The sequence below is a fragment of the Notolepis coatsorum genome (assembly GCF_963971535.1).
Source record: "Notolepis coatsorum genome assembly, chromosome: 19".
In the NCBI taxonomy this organism is placed as follows: domain Eukaryota; kingdom Metazoa; phylum Chordata; class Actinopteri; order Aulopiformes; family Paralepididae; genus Notolepis; species Notolepis coatsorum.
In genome coordinates, this window is record NC_140183.1 from 57633714 (window position 1) to 57650564 (window position 16851).

Consider the following 16851-nt stretch of genomic DNA (forward strand, 5'->3'; position numbering starts at 1 on the left):
TCCCAGCCCCAGGCCACACAAGGCGGACTTACCGCAGAGTCCGGGGGCCAGGACCCCCAGAAAAGGGGCCTGGTGAGGTGAACGAGGCCGCGGCATCGAGACCTCTCCAGGCATTCACTGGTGACACCACCCTCTACACCGCCAGCGTATCGGACAGGGCCTACACTTACAGGTGAAGGCCCTTCTCAGCCTGGCACGCCGAGAACCCCTGAGGAAGAGGCTCTAAAAACTCCTGGAGGAGGAGGCTCTGTAAGGAGGTCCCCTCTCAGAGGAGGAGGCTCCGCCGAGGGGGGGGGGGGGGGGGGGGAGGCTCTGAAGAACTTCCTGAGGAGGCTCTGAAAAACTCCCTAAGGAGGAGGCTCCGAGGCCCTCCGAGCAGGCTTCCGCCCACAATCTCGTGGGATCAGATGGCGCACCGGGGAGTCAACACTCCAAGGAGGTCGATCCCTTAATGCAGGCAGACAGGTAACAAGAGCAGAACTCGACCTGCGCCCGGAGGACTGCGAACTACACAGGCACGCCTAAAGGGGCTGACTGCAAGAACAGTATCCCGGCGGGAAGGGTGTTCGGTATGCCATGCATAATGTCATAATCTTGTAGGGCCACGAACCCTCGCGGAGTCTGGGTCAACCAACTCCACCACTGAACTGACTCCGCCACGAACCCTGACCCTGCCAATTTATTAATCCCGCAGGGTCTGGGTTTTCAGAGAAAGAGTTTGACACAATTGGCAGACGTCATAAAACATGCGGGGGCATACTCTCTGGGAGCCGGGGTCAAACCCGAGCTCTACCAGAGTTGACTCCGCTACCGGCACACCGGGGAGACAACCATCCCAACAGAAAAGGGTTGCTCCCTTAACCCATTAAAAAACCCTAAAACAGAACTGCGCGTATACACAGGCTATACAATGCAGTGCAAGGTGTTTCAGGCTCAAAAAAGGGTTAACCCAGGCAAGGCCCGACCTGGGCCTGGAGGACCGAGAACTACACAGGGATGCATAGAGGAGCTGACTGATAATAAGCAGCCCCCCCCGACAGCCCCCGCCCACCCCCCGGTTGAGCAGGGAGGGAGGCAGTGGCGGCTCGCCACCGGGGGCGCTAGGGCGCCGACCCACCTGTTAATTGAGAGAAGAAAAAAAAACGTTTTTGTTTTTTGTTTTATAGCCCTATAAATAATATAAACATGTTTAAAATGAATAATATTTACTCATTTTAAGTATGTTTGTGTTTCCAATGCACAATATAACTTAATTTTACAAAGATTAATAATAGTTTTCCTGAACAGGAAGTGACGATTCTGTCTGATATAGACCTTTTCATTACATAGCCGCAGGCATTTCTCCTCGCCGTATTTCTCTCTGGGCTAGGCGCAATTGCGCCTGGAGTGCGCGTGCCCGCCGTGCACTGGTTCATCGCTGTATCCGTCGCAGCCACGCGCTTTGCGTTGAATATGATGTATTATGATGGAACTCGGGCGCTGGTTTGAAACGACCTAGCAAGCAGCCGAGCGTCTAAAAGCTCTCTGATTGGCCGACGCGGTACTTTCCGTAACCGCAGTTTGCAACATGAGTTTATGCTGTTGTTGTGTTGTGTGATGCAGATATTTGTCTTGGAGCGTGATGGCAAGTTCTTTCAACGGTTAGGCTTAGGCACTCTTTCAAAGTTGGTTAAGGTTAGAGTTTGTCTTAGAGCATGGCGATAGAACACCAGGTAGTTTGCAGGCTGTTCGAGGCGGACATGGACAAAGGCACTCGCAGTACTTGTTGGCTATTAACAAGCTATATTATGGATGCAGTGTGGAGGGACATGATGCATGGACAATGGATGGACATCAACACAGGCTGGATGGACAATGCCATGGAGTGGATATACTTTATCAACAAGCCAACAACAAGGTAGATTAGCGATCTTAACTCTAGTTTAATACATGATACGTTGTCTACTGATGCCGCATAATATCAACAGCTGATTCGTTGTAACGTTACAGCTTTCAGCTAACGTTAGCTACTGCTAGCTGTTAGCTCCGTTAGCTTAGCTGGCCACTTTTATAATTACTGCATGGAAACGGAGTAACGTTAACGTTTAAACGTTATGTCGAGGTCATACAATACTACAGTCGACATAAGGTTAACGTTACCCCGTTTCCATGAAGTGTTTAAATAGCAGCAATCTTGTTGAAAATGTAACGTTATAACGCTTCTCTCTCTCTCTCTCTTTCTTTTGGATTGAAAATACGTGGATTATGGCTTGTTCAATATCGTCTATGTTTGAATGAATGAATGAATGAACTTTATTAACAGATTGCAGAATGGGTACAATACAGTACGGCTCAATACACACAATTGTTAAGGGGATGCAGACCAGAGAAAGACGTTTGTCTTGTTTACATCAGGGTCCCAGATTTTCGATTCATATCGATAGTTTAATAGCTAGCCTTGGCTCGTTTAACAATATGCAAAATATGTGTACAGCCCTGTACTCATACTGAAGTTATTCTTGGTATATAATACTACACAAACTAGGTCTGATTGTGTAACGAATCGATTCCACGTCGCGCTGTGTGTGAGAGAGAGAAGGAGAGAGGGAGAGATCTGAGTGTGTTTGGAGACGGAGCGAGTTTTGTTTCTAACTTTTCTATTTATATATTGTGTTTCAAGTTGTGAATTAGACTATACTTTATTTGACTGGTTGTGTGTTGTTGTAGTAACAGCTGAGCGACTCGTTCATAAGAGCCGATTCATTGCCGTGAGCGTGAGTCGAATCGCTCACGTCTTGCCATGAGTCGGTTGCGTGGTACTGTACATGTTTGCAAAATGTTTTAGTATAGCGCCCCTAGTGGCGAGAGAACCAGCAGCCGCTACTGGAGGGAGGGGTGAAATGGATGGAGTTTACAACTCGTAGTGGCATTTGTATGACACACAACATTCATGACATCAACCCCTGTGACGTTCGCAAATCCTGTAATTAATTAGATACATTTTTTTAATCACCTGACAGCACTAACTGTAACACAAGCCCCACTCTCAACGTTCTCTCCATCCACACCGACATGTGGCACTTCTGTAGCCACACGTGGTAAAAATCACAAAGCGGCCTCACTGCCGACTGGCGCTGGCCCGCTAAGAATCGTAGATAGGTAGCCCGGTCCCTCCCGCTGTGCATTGCAAACCCTGGCTTCGCCGACCGCGCGAGCAAGGTATCTCGTGGGGTTGGGATTTCGCACCCTGACTCTACCAACGAGGCAATTGCACCCAAGGGGGGACCCCGACAGAAAGGGGCGGTCTGAAACGGGGGGAACGACAGTCATCACTCCTGGTGAATGAGGTGGCTCCCCCGCTGAGCATTGACCCGTTTTAGCAAAGCGATTAGCTTGCTGGGGATGGCCTGCTCTACGGCTGGACATGCATGATATGTGGCCCTCACTCTGTCTAGGGTGAAAACCCCCCACACGGGGTGCTCCAGTAGCACACCATGTTACCGCGCTGCGTCGCGGGACTCCGTGCTGCGTCACGGATCTGGTTGACTCCGAGTTCGATTCCCGGACTCGCCGTCATTTGCCGAATGTCTCCCCCTGCTCTCTCTCCCGTTTCACCCTACAACTGTCGGTCATGCTTGACCAGAAAAGCGATAAACGCTAAAAAATAAAGTTTAAAAAAAAAGAAAACACCCCACACACCGTAGCCCTGTAGTGATATTACTATCACCCAAATTGCGCGTGCCTGACGCACTGCCGCTGCTAGGACTGGTAGTCCGGAGGGGGGGAGGCACAAGCATAATACCCGGCCTGGTGAGGGCGGGGCTGGGGGAAACCGCGCTGTGACCCCACGGGCCAAGGGTTCCCACTCTGACGATTTTTTTTTTAAATTCAGCCTATCCCTCGGCCGCCGGGGTCTGTCTGCACCGTGAGAGCCTGTCTCCCTGTCTACAGGTTGTCTCAGGCGGGGGACACAAGGCCTAACAAAATTAATAGTTGGTTTCAGGTTGGTTGTCAGTTTGGCCATGGGTAGGTAGGGAATTTATTTTATTTTTTTTTTTTTTTTTTTTCTTTCCCACGGCGACTATGGATAGGGAATTTCTTTATTTAATTAAAATGTTCACAACAACATGGATGCATGTACTCTGCCAGCATGTTTAATATCCATAATACTAAATGTTTGACTAAGATTTCTATGAAACTTTATTCTAATTTTTTTTTTTTTTTTTTTTATATAATTTTTTTTTAAAACTCATAAAATATATTGGGTCGCACCTAAATCGGCATGGTCGGTCGGCAACCTGAAACCAACTATTAATTTTGTTAGGCCCAAGGCCACCGGTCGGGGGTCTCGCAGCAGCCGCTGACAAGACCATGCTCTCACCTCTGGCTGTGAGGTGGCATGGGGCCCTGGCTATAGGCCGCCCGCGCCTCCGCTGACAAACCAAAAAGTCCATCCACGGAGAGGGGGGGCCCTGAGGAGCTGCGTCCTCACTAGGGCTGTACCGAATGCTTCGAAGCTTCGATCATAATGTTGACATTCGAATTCTAAATCAACAATCTAATTGTACATTTTTAATAATTTTTTTTTTTATAATTTTTTTTTTGTCTATCTGTTTAAACCAATGGTGGTTTGGCTACACTAATATTACCACCAACGTCACCATCACTTTCATACCAACCGACGCCGTGCCCTTATTGGATTATTTATGTTGATGAAACTGATTAGTTATATTCATTAGAGAAAGTTGATTTAATAAAAGAAAAAAATACTAATTTAATCAGATTAATCACTTTATTAAAATTGAGGATTTAGTTTAAAAAAAGAAAAAAAGATTATGTAATTTTTTTTGAAGTACACTTTTTTTTTATATAGACATTCGAAGCTTCATTCGAATACTTCAATCGAAGCTTTGAATGTTAAAAAATGACATTCGGTACAGCCCTAGTCCTGTATAACCTCAAAACCCTGAGCGAGGGTCTTGACGTCGGCCGTCCCCAAGACCCCATCGCCCGACACCATTTTAGACAGAAAAGCAGCCAACTGAGCAATGTTATTAGTTGCCGCTAAATTCTGTACTGCAGCGATATAAGCTTCATCAGCCCACTCAGACACCTGCCAGGCCGATTCGCCCCTTGATGTCGGCTTCCAGGCGGGGTGCCACTCTACCATGTCTGGGCAGAGGACCGAAACCAACTGCTTCTCTAAGCGTGGCACACCGGTCCTAAGCCCTGACATCAGGCCGTCCACCTCTGTAAAAGGTAGATAAGCCTCGGCTAAACCCTTAACGTTAGACACCGTCTGTCCCTCAGCAATGTAATGGTTAAGTGGGGGAAACCCCGAGCACAGCCTCGGCGTCCCCCCGACACATGGGAGTGGACCCCCGAAAGCAACAGCATTAGCATTAGTGGCGCGCGCCATGATACTGGGAAAAACACTCAATAACGTTACACGTTGTGCGCATTCACCTGAGTACACAGCCCCCTGCGCTGCACATACACCGCCCGGTCGTCTGACGAGACAACGGGCGGCAGTGACAGTACCAATACTAGAGGATGCTGTCGCCGGCCCTACCTGAGCACGACTCAGTTCGACTACTGACTGCCGTGCGAAGTTCACCCGTCCACTGTCACGGAACTGTGAAGAAAGTCCAGGTAGAGCCGATGTCCCGTCTGGACGCGCTGGGGAAAACCCGGGGGCTGGGGAAATTCCGGCGGTGATCCGACGTGCTTTAATTTCTCTCTCCTCTTCATAACAACTAAACTAAACAACAAACGCTTCCACTGGCTGACAGGTGCCTATGAGCAAAAATCACGCGTGAAAAAAAGATGAGAAGGGTATGAGAGTGGCCACACCCTGTGTTTTAAGGAAACATGAGCAGGCATGGCCACGGGCAAATGCGGGTGCATGTGAACGTTTTTCAACACGTGCACAATATGTGCACGGAAGATGTATATCTCATAAAGGTTAGAGCGAGACGCTCTACAGGATGTAACATAACGCAGTTTAGCAGGCCGCAGTTTGCGGAGACGCTCTCTGATTGGCCACTGACGTTTCTGGTCATGTGACATGTGCGCCCAATCGTGTGACGCCTGTTTCTTTCACCGGTTAAGCTTAGGCACTCTTTCGAAGTTGGTTAAGGTTAGAGTTTGTCTTAGAGCAGGGCGATAGAACACCAGCCCTGATTCCAAACTCTAACCTTAACCAACTTCGAAGAGTCACCTAAGCTTAACCAGTGATAAACTAGGCGTTAGGTAGTTTGCATGCTGTTCGAGGCGGAAATGGGCAAAGACACAGCTCGTCACGCGATTGGGCGCACATGTCACATGACCAGAAACGTCAGTGGCCAATCAAAGAGCGTCTCCGCAAACTGCGGCTATGAAAAAAAATAACACGTCCGCTACGTTGAGCTCCTACCTGCATCCAGGTACTTGGCGAGACTGTCCTCTAGCGGTGGGACAGGGAGTGGTGGCAGACTGTCCTGGTACTGAAAGGTGCGCTCTGACACAGACTCCGACACTTGATTAGCCATTTCTTGAATTGGAGTGAGTGACAAAAAACAACAATATATGTAGTAGGTGTTACAAAGGGTCAGATTAAACCGAATATATATATTTATTGCCTGAGATCCCATGTATAATATCTGCATATCGTTTGATATCCCTTGTATATTCCTTGTACAATATACACTGAATATCCCTTTAGTCTACAGGACAGACCATGGTATTCGTTCCCCTATTGGAAGCGATCCCCTGGCGCCAGGTACCGAGTAAAGCCTTGCCCCCTCGAGCTGACTTGAAAGCTGCCGCCAGGACTTGCCCAAACATGCCCGCTTTCGCCCACGGCTACGAGACCGAGAGGCGACAGAAATGAGATAGGCACTATTTGTCCACCGTGGATATAAATATGGCGCAAGAATACAGAACCCCCCTTGCAGTTCCTCTTCAGTTCGTCTTCAGTTCAGTCTGGTTCAGTTACCAAGTAAAGCCTTACCCACTACGCAACGTGCGGTACAGCAGGGCTCGCATTGCCCCAATATAGTCTCGTGTTATCCTAAATACGTCTGTTTGTCGTATCGTTCTCTATTCATTAGTAAACCTTCATTACGAGTCAAAGACCACGTGGAGTGAGTAATTGTGCGTCGACATAGAGCACTTATTGCCCGTGCAAATAGGAGAGACCAACGTCAAGTTCAACTCTGAACCACCGCGCACTACCGCGCAACACGGAGGATTTACCCCGCCAGCAGAGCCACTTTGCGGCAAGGATCATTCTTCAGTGCTTTGACTGTGGCGGCTGGAGCAGAACCGTCTGCCCGCTGCTGCTGTGGGATCTGCACATCTACCGTGAGGACCTCCACTCGAGCCCGTCTCTGCCGGAGCAGAGACTCCACGGCTCTCACCTACACGGCGCGCATCCTGGGACCAGGTTGCTTCTCCCCGCTGCTCCAGGGTGACATCGCCTCCTTGAACCCTGGACTTGCATAGAGCTTTGGCCCACTCTGCTGGCTTACAACCGGTAGTACACCCTTTCCCAGAAGATCCCTAGATAATTCTTAATATTCACTATTGACTCGCCTATGCACATTCTATTTGCCTTATAAGCGCAACTAAGTAATGTAATCATACCCCTTTGTGTAATAAATATTGTAAACTAGTATTCTGTGTGGAAAACCGTGTTATTGTTGGAGTGTTCTAATCTAATAATACTCATGTACAGTATTGGCCAGAAGTACATAGACGGTAGTGATTAATGATATCAGTACTTGATTAATACGGTCAGGGAATTGTACCCCTCAGTTACAGTAGGCCTATAGTCTAGTTTTTCCATAATATTAACTTTTGTGGCACGATTCTCGGCTGATTGTTGAGCCTCGTGTCCCTTAACACTTTCTCCGCCAATAACGTCATAGAACGGGTTTCAAGTTCATGCGAATTCTGCCAGATCACGGCGTACGACGTTATTCTGATCATATTTCATATTTTCGCCATGGTATTCATATTTCACTCACGGATCATTGTCTGATGCTGTCTGAGCCGGCACAACTCTGCAACGCTTCAATACTGCCACCTGGTGGCTGATCGGCAAGTTGCCAAACCGGATATGCCCGTTGGAGCTCGGTCCGTCCCCTAAATCCGTCCGGCCACTCGTTTATCATCCCAGGACTCTAGCCACACACCGTGGATTTGGATCGCTGCCATAACTCAATAATCCACATGATTTGAGCTGTTATTATTATTATACAAACCGGAAATGGATCGCCTCGATCCCCATCACATAACTGGGATCTGTTTGCTCCAGTATCATCGCCCAACGGTAAGAGGAGGCTGCCGTGAGTTTCAACGTTTTTGTTTATTATTATCCATACAAACCTCTCTGATCTATATATCACCCATACTACATGAAGCATTTAACGACCCCCCCCCCCCCCCGTTCACCCACGCATGATCAGTCATAACGTTTAGGACCATGTACAGTTGACATTTTTTATATAGCGTCGATCGGTATCAAACGGCATTTGATAATCTAATATATGCATTTATGCCTATATCTCACGTTCTAGGAATTACTGCAGAAAACGATAAAAACATATTTATACTCTACAGTATTTTCGTATGAATGTGTGAATGAAAAAGTAAAACGTTCCTACATCCTGAACGATAGATAATCGATGTTGAATGGGCCATAGTAATGTCAATTTAGCAATACAATTTAAAAAGTTATAGCCCTGCAAAGAAGGTGAACATCTCCATAGACTTATAGTGCTGGCAGAGAATGGTATAAGATGATCAAAGTGGTGGCAGGGAATGTGTTAACATGTATACATTGCATACAATTGAAATCGCCACAACAATAAACAGATAGTAGTCATTTTACAGGAAAGAACTCGACCACGGAGCGACCCTTGTGAATGCCTCCCCGGACGAGCACCGGCAGAGGTGCCTGGGTCAGCCAAAAACTCTTGGCCCACCCAAACAAAAAAATGCCCAAACACTCCGTGGCTAGGCAGGGGACAGGGACTTGACTTGACGGGACCCCTTTGGAGTGGAATACAACCAAGACTGCAGTGGAGTAGAGAAATGCACTTCTTCAACCATTATCTGAAATAAAAAAAAATAAAAAAATCTAACCCTAACTAACCTTACTGTCATGCACTTGTCCTAATAAACTAAACTACACTGTAACACTCAACACTTTGATGAACATTGTTACTCAGCTGATAGAGTTGTGCCCTTCCTGATGACTTGTCGTACAGAACTTTCAATCGCTTTGGATAAAAGTATCAGCTAAATGACTAAATGTAAATGGCCCACATATTTTAGTGTCCAGACTCCAGACTGCTGCCTTTAGACAACAGAAAGCACCGTTTAAACATAAAACAAAATCTAAACTGCATGTTTGTCTTTTAGTTCAAAATTGTATTCCACAGGGCTCGATGGGGACAGCATCCCATTCCCAACCCTGTCCCAGACAACATGACAAAGTCAGGAACATGTTGACAGAATTTATTTATAAGTACATTTATTTATTTACTTATACTTATTTGTACTTGTGTTATTACTTGTTATTGCACATACCGCAGAACGTTTATTGTATATAAATACCTGCTTTATTCTGTCAATTGTCGCTTTTTATTCCTTTATGCTGTGGAGCAAACGGAGTGTAAGCATCCCATTGCAATGCATGTCATTATGGCAAAATCTGAATCTGAATAACGTTAGTCACTGCAGTTTTTCATTCTAATTGTGCGCCAGCCTTCCATTGTTTCGTCTGTTTCAAATGTAGGTCAGCTGCATGGTTCACATATAATCACTCGTAATGTTTACATATTAAACCTAAGTAACATTACAAATTACCGTAGCGATATCTGGACCGTTGCTTTTAGATGCACACACATGCAAAATGTGCGCTTATTCCTGCCAGAAGTGTCCCAATGCCGACTCTGTTATTGTATTAGCTCTCGCGACCTTTCCCCTAGTAGAATGCGCTGCCAACCCGGAAAATACTACTGCGCATGCCTGGACGATTGTGCTTGACCATACTGCCCTACGCGTCCAGGCAGCGTCTCTACAAATAGTAGCTCCAGTTCTGCAGACCCCTCTCTGATTGGTTGAGCTCCATTTCTGCATAACTTGGCCATTTTATTTGGATCATCATCATTCCAATATATTCAGGTGTTAAATTTCATTTTCAAAATGGCTAGGTTAAGTTATGAAAGCTGGAGGGAAAACAACATTGTATTTGAAGTTACTGCACTTTGCCTGTACATTACCTGTATAATTATTTAAGGGAACTGTGCAGCAGAGTGCAGTATCTGCTTTTTGGGGGTTAATTAAAATAATTATGTCATATTTTTGTATGCCTAAAGATTACTTCATTAATACATGTTAAATCTGGGTACTATCATCTATCTACCTATAACACATTTTGGATGGCAAGTCAAAACACTTTAAAGCCATTTTTCACTGTTTGGAAGTTACTGCGGTCTGCCTGGTTTTTGAGTGTGATTTTGTAGTTACTGCAGTTTTTAAAATCCCATATCTCCAAAACTGAGCGACATTAACATCTGAAACTTGGTCACAAGATAAAACATTTATTGACAAGTTCAATTTCACTCATAACTCAATTCTGACTTTTTTTGAGTTACTGCGGTCTGCCTTGACAGGGCAGTATACTATAACCAGAGCCATAAGGCTCTGACTATAACTAACCTTACTGTCATTCACTTGTCCTAATAAACTAACCTACACTGTAGCACGCAACACTTTGATGAACATTGTTACTCGGCTGATAGAGTTGTGCCCTTCCTGATGACTTGTAAGTCTATAATAAGTCTATAAGTAGGCTACTAGTATAATATTTAACCACCCTATCAAAGCCTTGTCTGCATGTGAAACTGTATACATAAAAGGTGGAATTTTACCAAAAATCGGATATTCCGTGTACAGGGCTAAAAAATAAAAGGTTCTGCATTGCCGTTAGAAAAAATACTTTAAACAAAACTATATATTCTATATAAGAATTAACACCATGTACTGTATGATGAGTTCGAATTCTAATATCTCAGATTCCACAAAAATATAAATAAAGTCAACGTTTGTACTCAGACTTTGTGTATACCGAGGTGATTTCTATATAACACAATTTCTTCTTCAACTTTTGTCATAAAATCAGTAAATCAGAGTAGCTTGTAGTATTTATGGTATCACAATATATCGACTAGTAACCCCTGTATTGTGATATGTGGTATGTGGTGTATATATATATATACACTGTATATTTCAAGATAGGGGTATCGGGCTGTATTTAAAATTGAACTACAAGCTATAAGCTATTTGTATGAATGAATGAATGACTTTATTTGACAATATAAAAAATAAACATGTGACAGAAGAGCACAGTCGGGATATACTGCCAAGGATGTAACACAAAAAAGCTCAGAGCTTATTTCCATTGTGGTCCTTGTAGGGGGGTGGGGGAATGTGATGCTTAACACATGCATCATACAAAACGTGACATCACAACACATCACATATACCATTTAACATTTATATACATACAGACTCATACAACATGCAAGGGTGCCTTAAGCTAAGTGTCTAGGTATAGTCCCTTTTGAGCCATGTCTTCAGGCTGGACTTGAATCTAACGGCACTGTCTATGATTTTCAGTTCACTGGGCAGACTATTCCAATAGACAGCTGCTGAATATAAAAATGACTCCTTCCCCATACAGTTCCTGAATCTGACTGGCACAAAGTCAGTTGAGCTGCGCCTTGTTTGGTAAGCATGGGTGTCTCTGATTCTGTTGAAGTAATTGTTATGCGATGTGAAAAATATATTTCGGTTATATACCAATAGGTATCAATTGGTTAATAGTATTGCTAGAAAATTGCTAAACTAAAATGACTACCTGATTGTCATTTTGAAATGAAACAATACTACCAATAGTGTTTAAAGGGATAGTTCAGATTTCTGGACCCCTAGCCATATTTCTTACTCACCAATGATGATGTTGATCGGTAGTCCTTCCTCAGCACAGTAGCTCAGGATAGTTAGCCACAAACCAATGCAGTCAATGGGGTTATGCTCCTGTCTGAGGCCGACTGAAATCTACTCCACGGTGTAGATTTCAGTGAGGCTCATTTAGCTTGTACCAGTATTGTAGTCAAGTCAGTCACTAAATCTTAAGTCTGAGTCGAGTCTTGAGTCACCAGTGTTCTAGTCTGAGTCACCAAAGAAGAGCCAGAGTCGAGTCAAGTCCCCATTACCCTAGTCAGAGTCCAAGTCATCAAGGTTGAGCTGACATACAAAAAAAAAAAAAAAGGGTCTACATTAAACATAAATGACACAGCGTTCACATTTCAAAGGGAGTTTATTTACTTTGTGACACAATAGCCAAACAAATGCACCAGCCATCAATTTCGTATGCCAAATGATTAGGGCCTATTGGCTATTACAAAAAAAGAACTGTATTCATCAATTAACAAGTCTGAGTCCTCGTCTGTGCCTTCAGAGTCAGAATGCAGTCAATGCTCGAGTCCAAGTCCGAGTCATCAGTGCTCAAGTCCAAGTCGAGTCACGAGTCCTGAAACAGTCCAGGACTCGAGTACTACAACACAGGCTTGTACAGATCTACCTTGTGACTGTACAACAAATGGATCAGGAGATACACATTTGAAGATTGAAAGTTTGGCCTCATGGTGGCTTGGAATTACATTAATTGGATATTCAGATTCAGATTATTTTATTGTCACAGCTTTTCTAAATGTACATACATTCCGAAAAACGTGAGATGCTTGTTTTTCCCGGCTCCTCAACCATAGTAGATTTGTAAACATGGTACACAACGTATATTCTATCTATACAAACTATAACTACGATATAAACTATAACTATAAATAAAAAAACTAACTAAACTAAAAACTAAACTATAAACATAATACAGAACGTATATTCTATCTATACAAACTATACAATACAAGGTATATGTTAGCAGCAGTGTGTGCGTGTAATAAGTGTGCTTGTGTGGTGTGCAAGTCTATTGTGGGTAGTTTGCATCCCACCAGCTCTGCATTGTATTCATGTGTGGTGATGTTAGAGTGAGTCTAGTGTTGCTGTAAATCGTATTTCTTATACGCAGTGGAAAATTCAATGCAAATGCAAAAGAGTTCATGCAAAAGCTCTAAATCGTTTTCTGTTAATGAGAACAAGTTATTCCTGCATTTGTTATCTGGCACTAATGTCTAGGCTATACAGGGGCGACAGTGGCTTGGGAGGTAGAGCAGTCATCTGGTAATCCGGAGGTTCCCGGTTCGATTCCCGCTCCTCCCGGGCAGCATGTCGAAGTGTCCTTGAGCAAGACACTTAACCCCTAACTGCTCACGATGAGCAGGTTGGCACCTTTCATGGTCACCTCCGCCATCGGTGTGTGAATGTGTGAGTGAATGGGTAAAAATTTGAGGAACAAACAAATTGTAAAGCGCTTTGGATAAAAGCACTATATAAATGTACCATTTACAGTATCTGTTGAAACTGTCAAACCACATAGATCCTTTTTTAACTCAACCTATCCATACATATCCAACAGTGTACATAATTTATACAAGCAACATCAAATTCTATGAAAACACTTTTATTGTAAATTTGTAAGAAACAATTAAGGGACAAAACTAACAAAAGATAAAACATTAAAGTATGGTACACATAATGTGGCTGCATTCATACTGTGCCTTTGCATTGAACAAACATGACTTTTTACTTGCTGTCGTCGGCTATTAGTTGTAGTTATGTGTGCTGTGAATATAGAATAAACACAAAAATGTGGGTGTGGGTGTGTGTGTGTGTGGGGGGGGCGGGGTAGCCCTGTTTAGCTTCCTGAGCTGCTGTTGTTGAGGAAATATAGTCCCCTTTTCACCACGGTCATCTCAAAGATATGCATGCATTTCACAACAGAACCAGAGTTTTTCACTTCAATTGTTTGAGAAAACTAGGTGGCCAACTCGCTGTGTATTACGACAAGAACACAAAAACTGAAATGAGTTTCGACTGACATGGGGGGGGGGGGGTAGTATATGACAGAATTTCCATTTTAAAGTGAACTGTTATGCTAAAATATTCTGGTTGTGGTAAGATTTTGCATAATATGGAAGTCCACTGATTTAGGTTGTATTCCAGATCTTTGGAGTTTTATGCCTGTGGGGTGAGAAAGGCTGGATTAAGCAGCCACACCTGCCCTGGGTCGAGCCAAATCAGACCTGGGAGCAGTGGTGTCTGGGCACCTGTTGAATACAGAGACAGAGAGAGACAGAGAGAGACAGAGAGAGACAGAGAGAGACAGAGAGAGAGACAGAGACAGAGACAGAGACAGAGACAGAGACAGAGACAGAGACAGAGACAGAGACAGAGACAGAGACAGAGACAGAGACAGAGACAGAGACAGACAGACAGACAGACAGACAGACAGACAGACAGACAGACAGACAGACAGACAGACAGACAGACAGACAGACAGACAGACAGACAGACAGACAGACAGACAGACAGACAGACAGACAGACAGACAGACAGACAGACAGACAGACAGACAGACAGACAGACAGACAGACAGACAGACAGACAGACAGACCGAGAGAGAGAGAGAGAGAGAGAGAGAGAGAGAGAGAGAGAGAGAGAGACACACACACACACGAGAGAGCTTCTGTCATGACAAGTTTCCATCTGCTGGCTTCTACCATCTTGCCACCTCTTCAATAGACTGGTCTGCTGTTGATACCATCTCTGCCTGTGTCCCTGTGTCGCAGAGCCCTGTAGAAAGCCACTCAGGCAGCATGTGGCAGGCATCACTGTCACAATGTCCTTGCATACCTTAGTTAGGCTATTGGACTCTGATGTATTTCTGTTGCCAAAACGTGCATCCAACCAACATCGTCGTTGTTTCCAGAAGCGTCTATAGCTGAGACGTAGTGGCTAAGTAGAGCATCTCCTGCAGGGAGGCACGGAGGTTCCGGAACAGATACTCAGCATCCGTCTCCGGGTCAGACTTCCACGCCGTGATGGAGGCCACGATCCTGGCAAAGAAAGGACGTTTACATTATAGGTGACACTTTTTATTTAAAAAACGTCACACAAGGGACACTGAAATTGTTTAAATGGAAGGACCCAAATCCACCTGCATACAGTCACTGGATGAGAGAGAAGTCATGTATCATATTAAACTGGAAAAAATCAGGTATACTGTCAGAGGATGTATGAGAAATTCCATACTATTTGGCAACCTTTCTTAACCTTTTTTGAAGGCATGGAAGCTGACAGCATGACAATGACGATGTAACCAGCCTTTTTACCACTTTTATTTTTGATCAAATGTTTTATTTTCTCTTTATTTTCTCAAACAATACAGTAACAGTAATAATCAACAATAACTCACAGGACAATAACAGAAATAATAATAACAATAATGACAGTCCGGTAATTAAATCAGAATGAAAATAGACTAAAAGACATAAAAATAATAAATACAATACCATGGACACTCACTCGCTCGCTCTCCCCCCGCCCCCTCAGGACCCCAACGTGGGCTATACATCCACTACTTCATTCAACACCAGAAAACTCCAAATGTATATGCGTTCCTTTATCTTATCCACCACAGCCACCCAGACTGCGATGCTGGCTTCATTAACACCTAAAACCCGTGCAGTAGATATCTCTTGATAAATCACATCGAGATAGTTGAGAATCCATACCTTCGGGCACATTTTATCCGGTTAAATCCAGCGTGACGCTATCAACTTTTTGGCAGCTGTAAGACCCGCCAAAATGAGTCTCTTTACATGTACAGAGGTTGATAACTGAGAAACATCATTCATCAACAGTACAGAAGGCAGTGTCGGTATGGTCAGAGATAAAATCTCTGATAATTGAGTGGTAACATTTTCCCAGAAGGTCTCAACAGGAGGGCATTCCCAATACATACCGTATGCATATATGTACCAATAGCACCGTTTGAACACAAGGAGCATCAAGAGTCAGGTCTGAGACCCATTAGGTTCAATCGTCTAGGGGTCAGGTAAGTCCTATGAACAAAGTTAAGATTAATCTGTTGGTGATCTGGGTTGTGTGATGATAGCCGAACATTTTCCCAGACTGCATCCCAATCAAAATCTACCTCCAGCTCTGGGATATCCTTCCTCCAAACCGTGTCTAGGGGAAGGACCTTATATGAGGATGTAAGTAAGTGGCGATAAAAGTCAGAGACGAAGCTTCTCGACGTCTCCTTGTCATAAAAGAATTTGTGAAACCTGTGGTGCTCAAGTGGAGCATCCCATGGGACGCCGTGAGCCTTCAGAGCTGCTCTTATTTGTAAATAGAAGAAAAAGGAGGATCTGGGGAGGTAAAATTTGTTGGATATATCTTGAAAACAGCGGAGACCAGAGTCATCGAAGATATCCCCCAATGTGTGTATGCCTTTCTTTTCCCAACCAGGGTATCTGATAGGTTGTTGTCCAATAAGGAGTACATTGTTATTAAATAGGGGAGAATGCATGTGCCATTTATGGTGGTTAGTACACGTTTTCTGTGTGTCACGCCAAATCCGGATCACATGCGTAATAAGAGGGCCAAATCTTAAGTTGCATTGCTACACTACCTTATGCATACTGCACCTTATGTGACACTGTGAATAATGTGAATATTTCTTCAGCTAGTCAGATAGTAAATTATATTGACCAAATTGACCAAATTGTTTACACTTGGCTGACCCGGGCTTGTATTTGCTTAAACTGTAGCGGGTACCAGGCTTTTATTAGGAGGAGGCATGTATAAGAGAGAGGCCTATATTTCTAATTTTCAAACAGATCATAATGAATAAAT

At 44.2% G+C, this 16851-nt stretch overlaps 2 protein-coding genes across 5 annotated transcripts in view; both read right to left on the reverse strand.

Moving 5' to 3' along the window:
• The window catches only part of LOC311246133 (peroxisomal carnitine O-octanoyltransferase-like), a 43177-nt gene extending 33229 nt beyond the window's left edge, over window positions 1–9948 (reverse strand). Inside the window, exons 1-3 of one of the 2 annotated variants that reach the window (XM_084336240.1) lie at window positions 9835–9948; window positions 9583–9622; window positions 6395–6511 (exon numbers count right to left, since the gene is read on the reverse strand). In XM_084336240.1, the coding sequence (XP_084192366.1) occupies window positions 6395–6509 (115 nt within the window). In that variant the 5' untranslated portion in view covers window positions 6510–6511; window positions 9583–9622; window positions 9835–9948. The remainder of the gene's footprint in view (window positions 1–6394; window positions 6512–9582; window positions 9623–9834) is intronic. The other variant, XM_084336239.1, reaches the window with a different exon arrangement.
• A 3701-nt stretch (window positions 9949–13649) lies between these two features.
• Window positions 13650–16851, reverse strand: part of LOC311246134 (peroxisomal carnitine O-octanoyltransferase-like) — a 73605-nt gene continuing 70403 nt past the window's right edge. For all 3 annotated transcript variants that reach the window (XM_084336242.1, XM_084336243.1, XM_084336241.1), the window contains exon 17: window positions 13650–15047. In XM_084336242.1, the coding sequence (XP_084192368.1) occupies window positions 14927–15047 (121 nt within the window). In that variant the 3' untranslated portion in view covers window positions 13650–14926. The remainder of the gene's footprint in view (window positions 15048–16851) is intronic.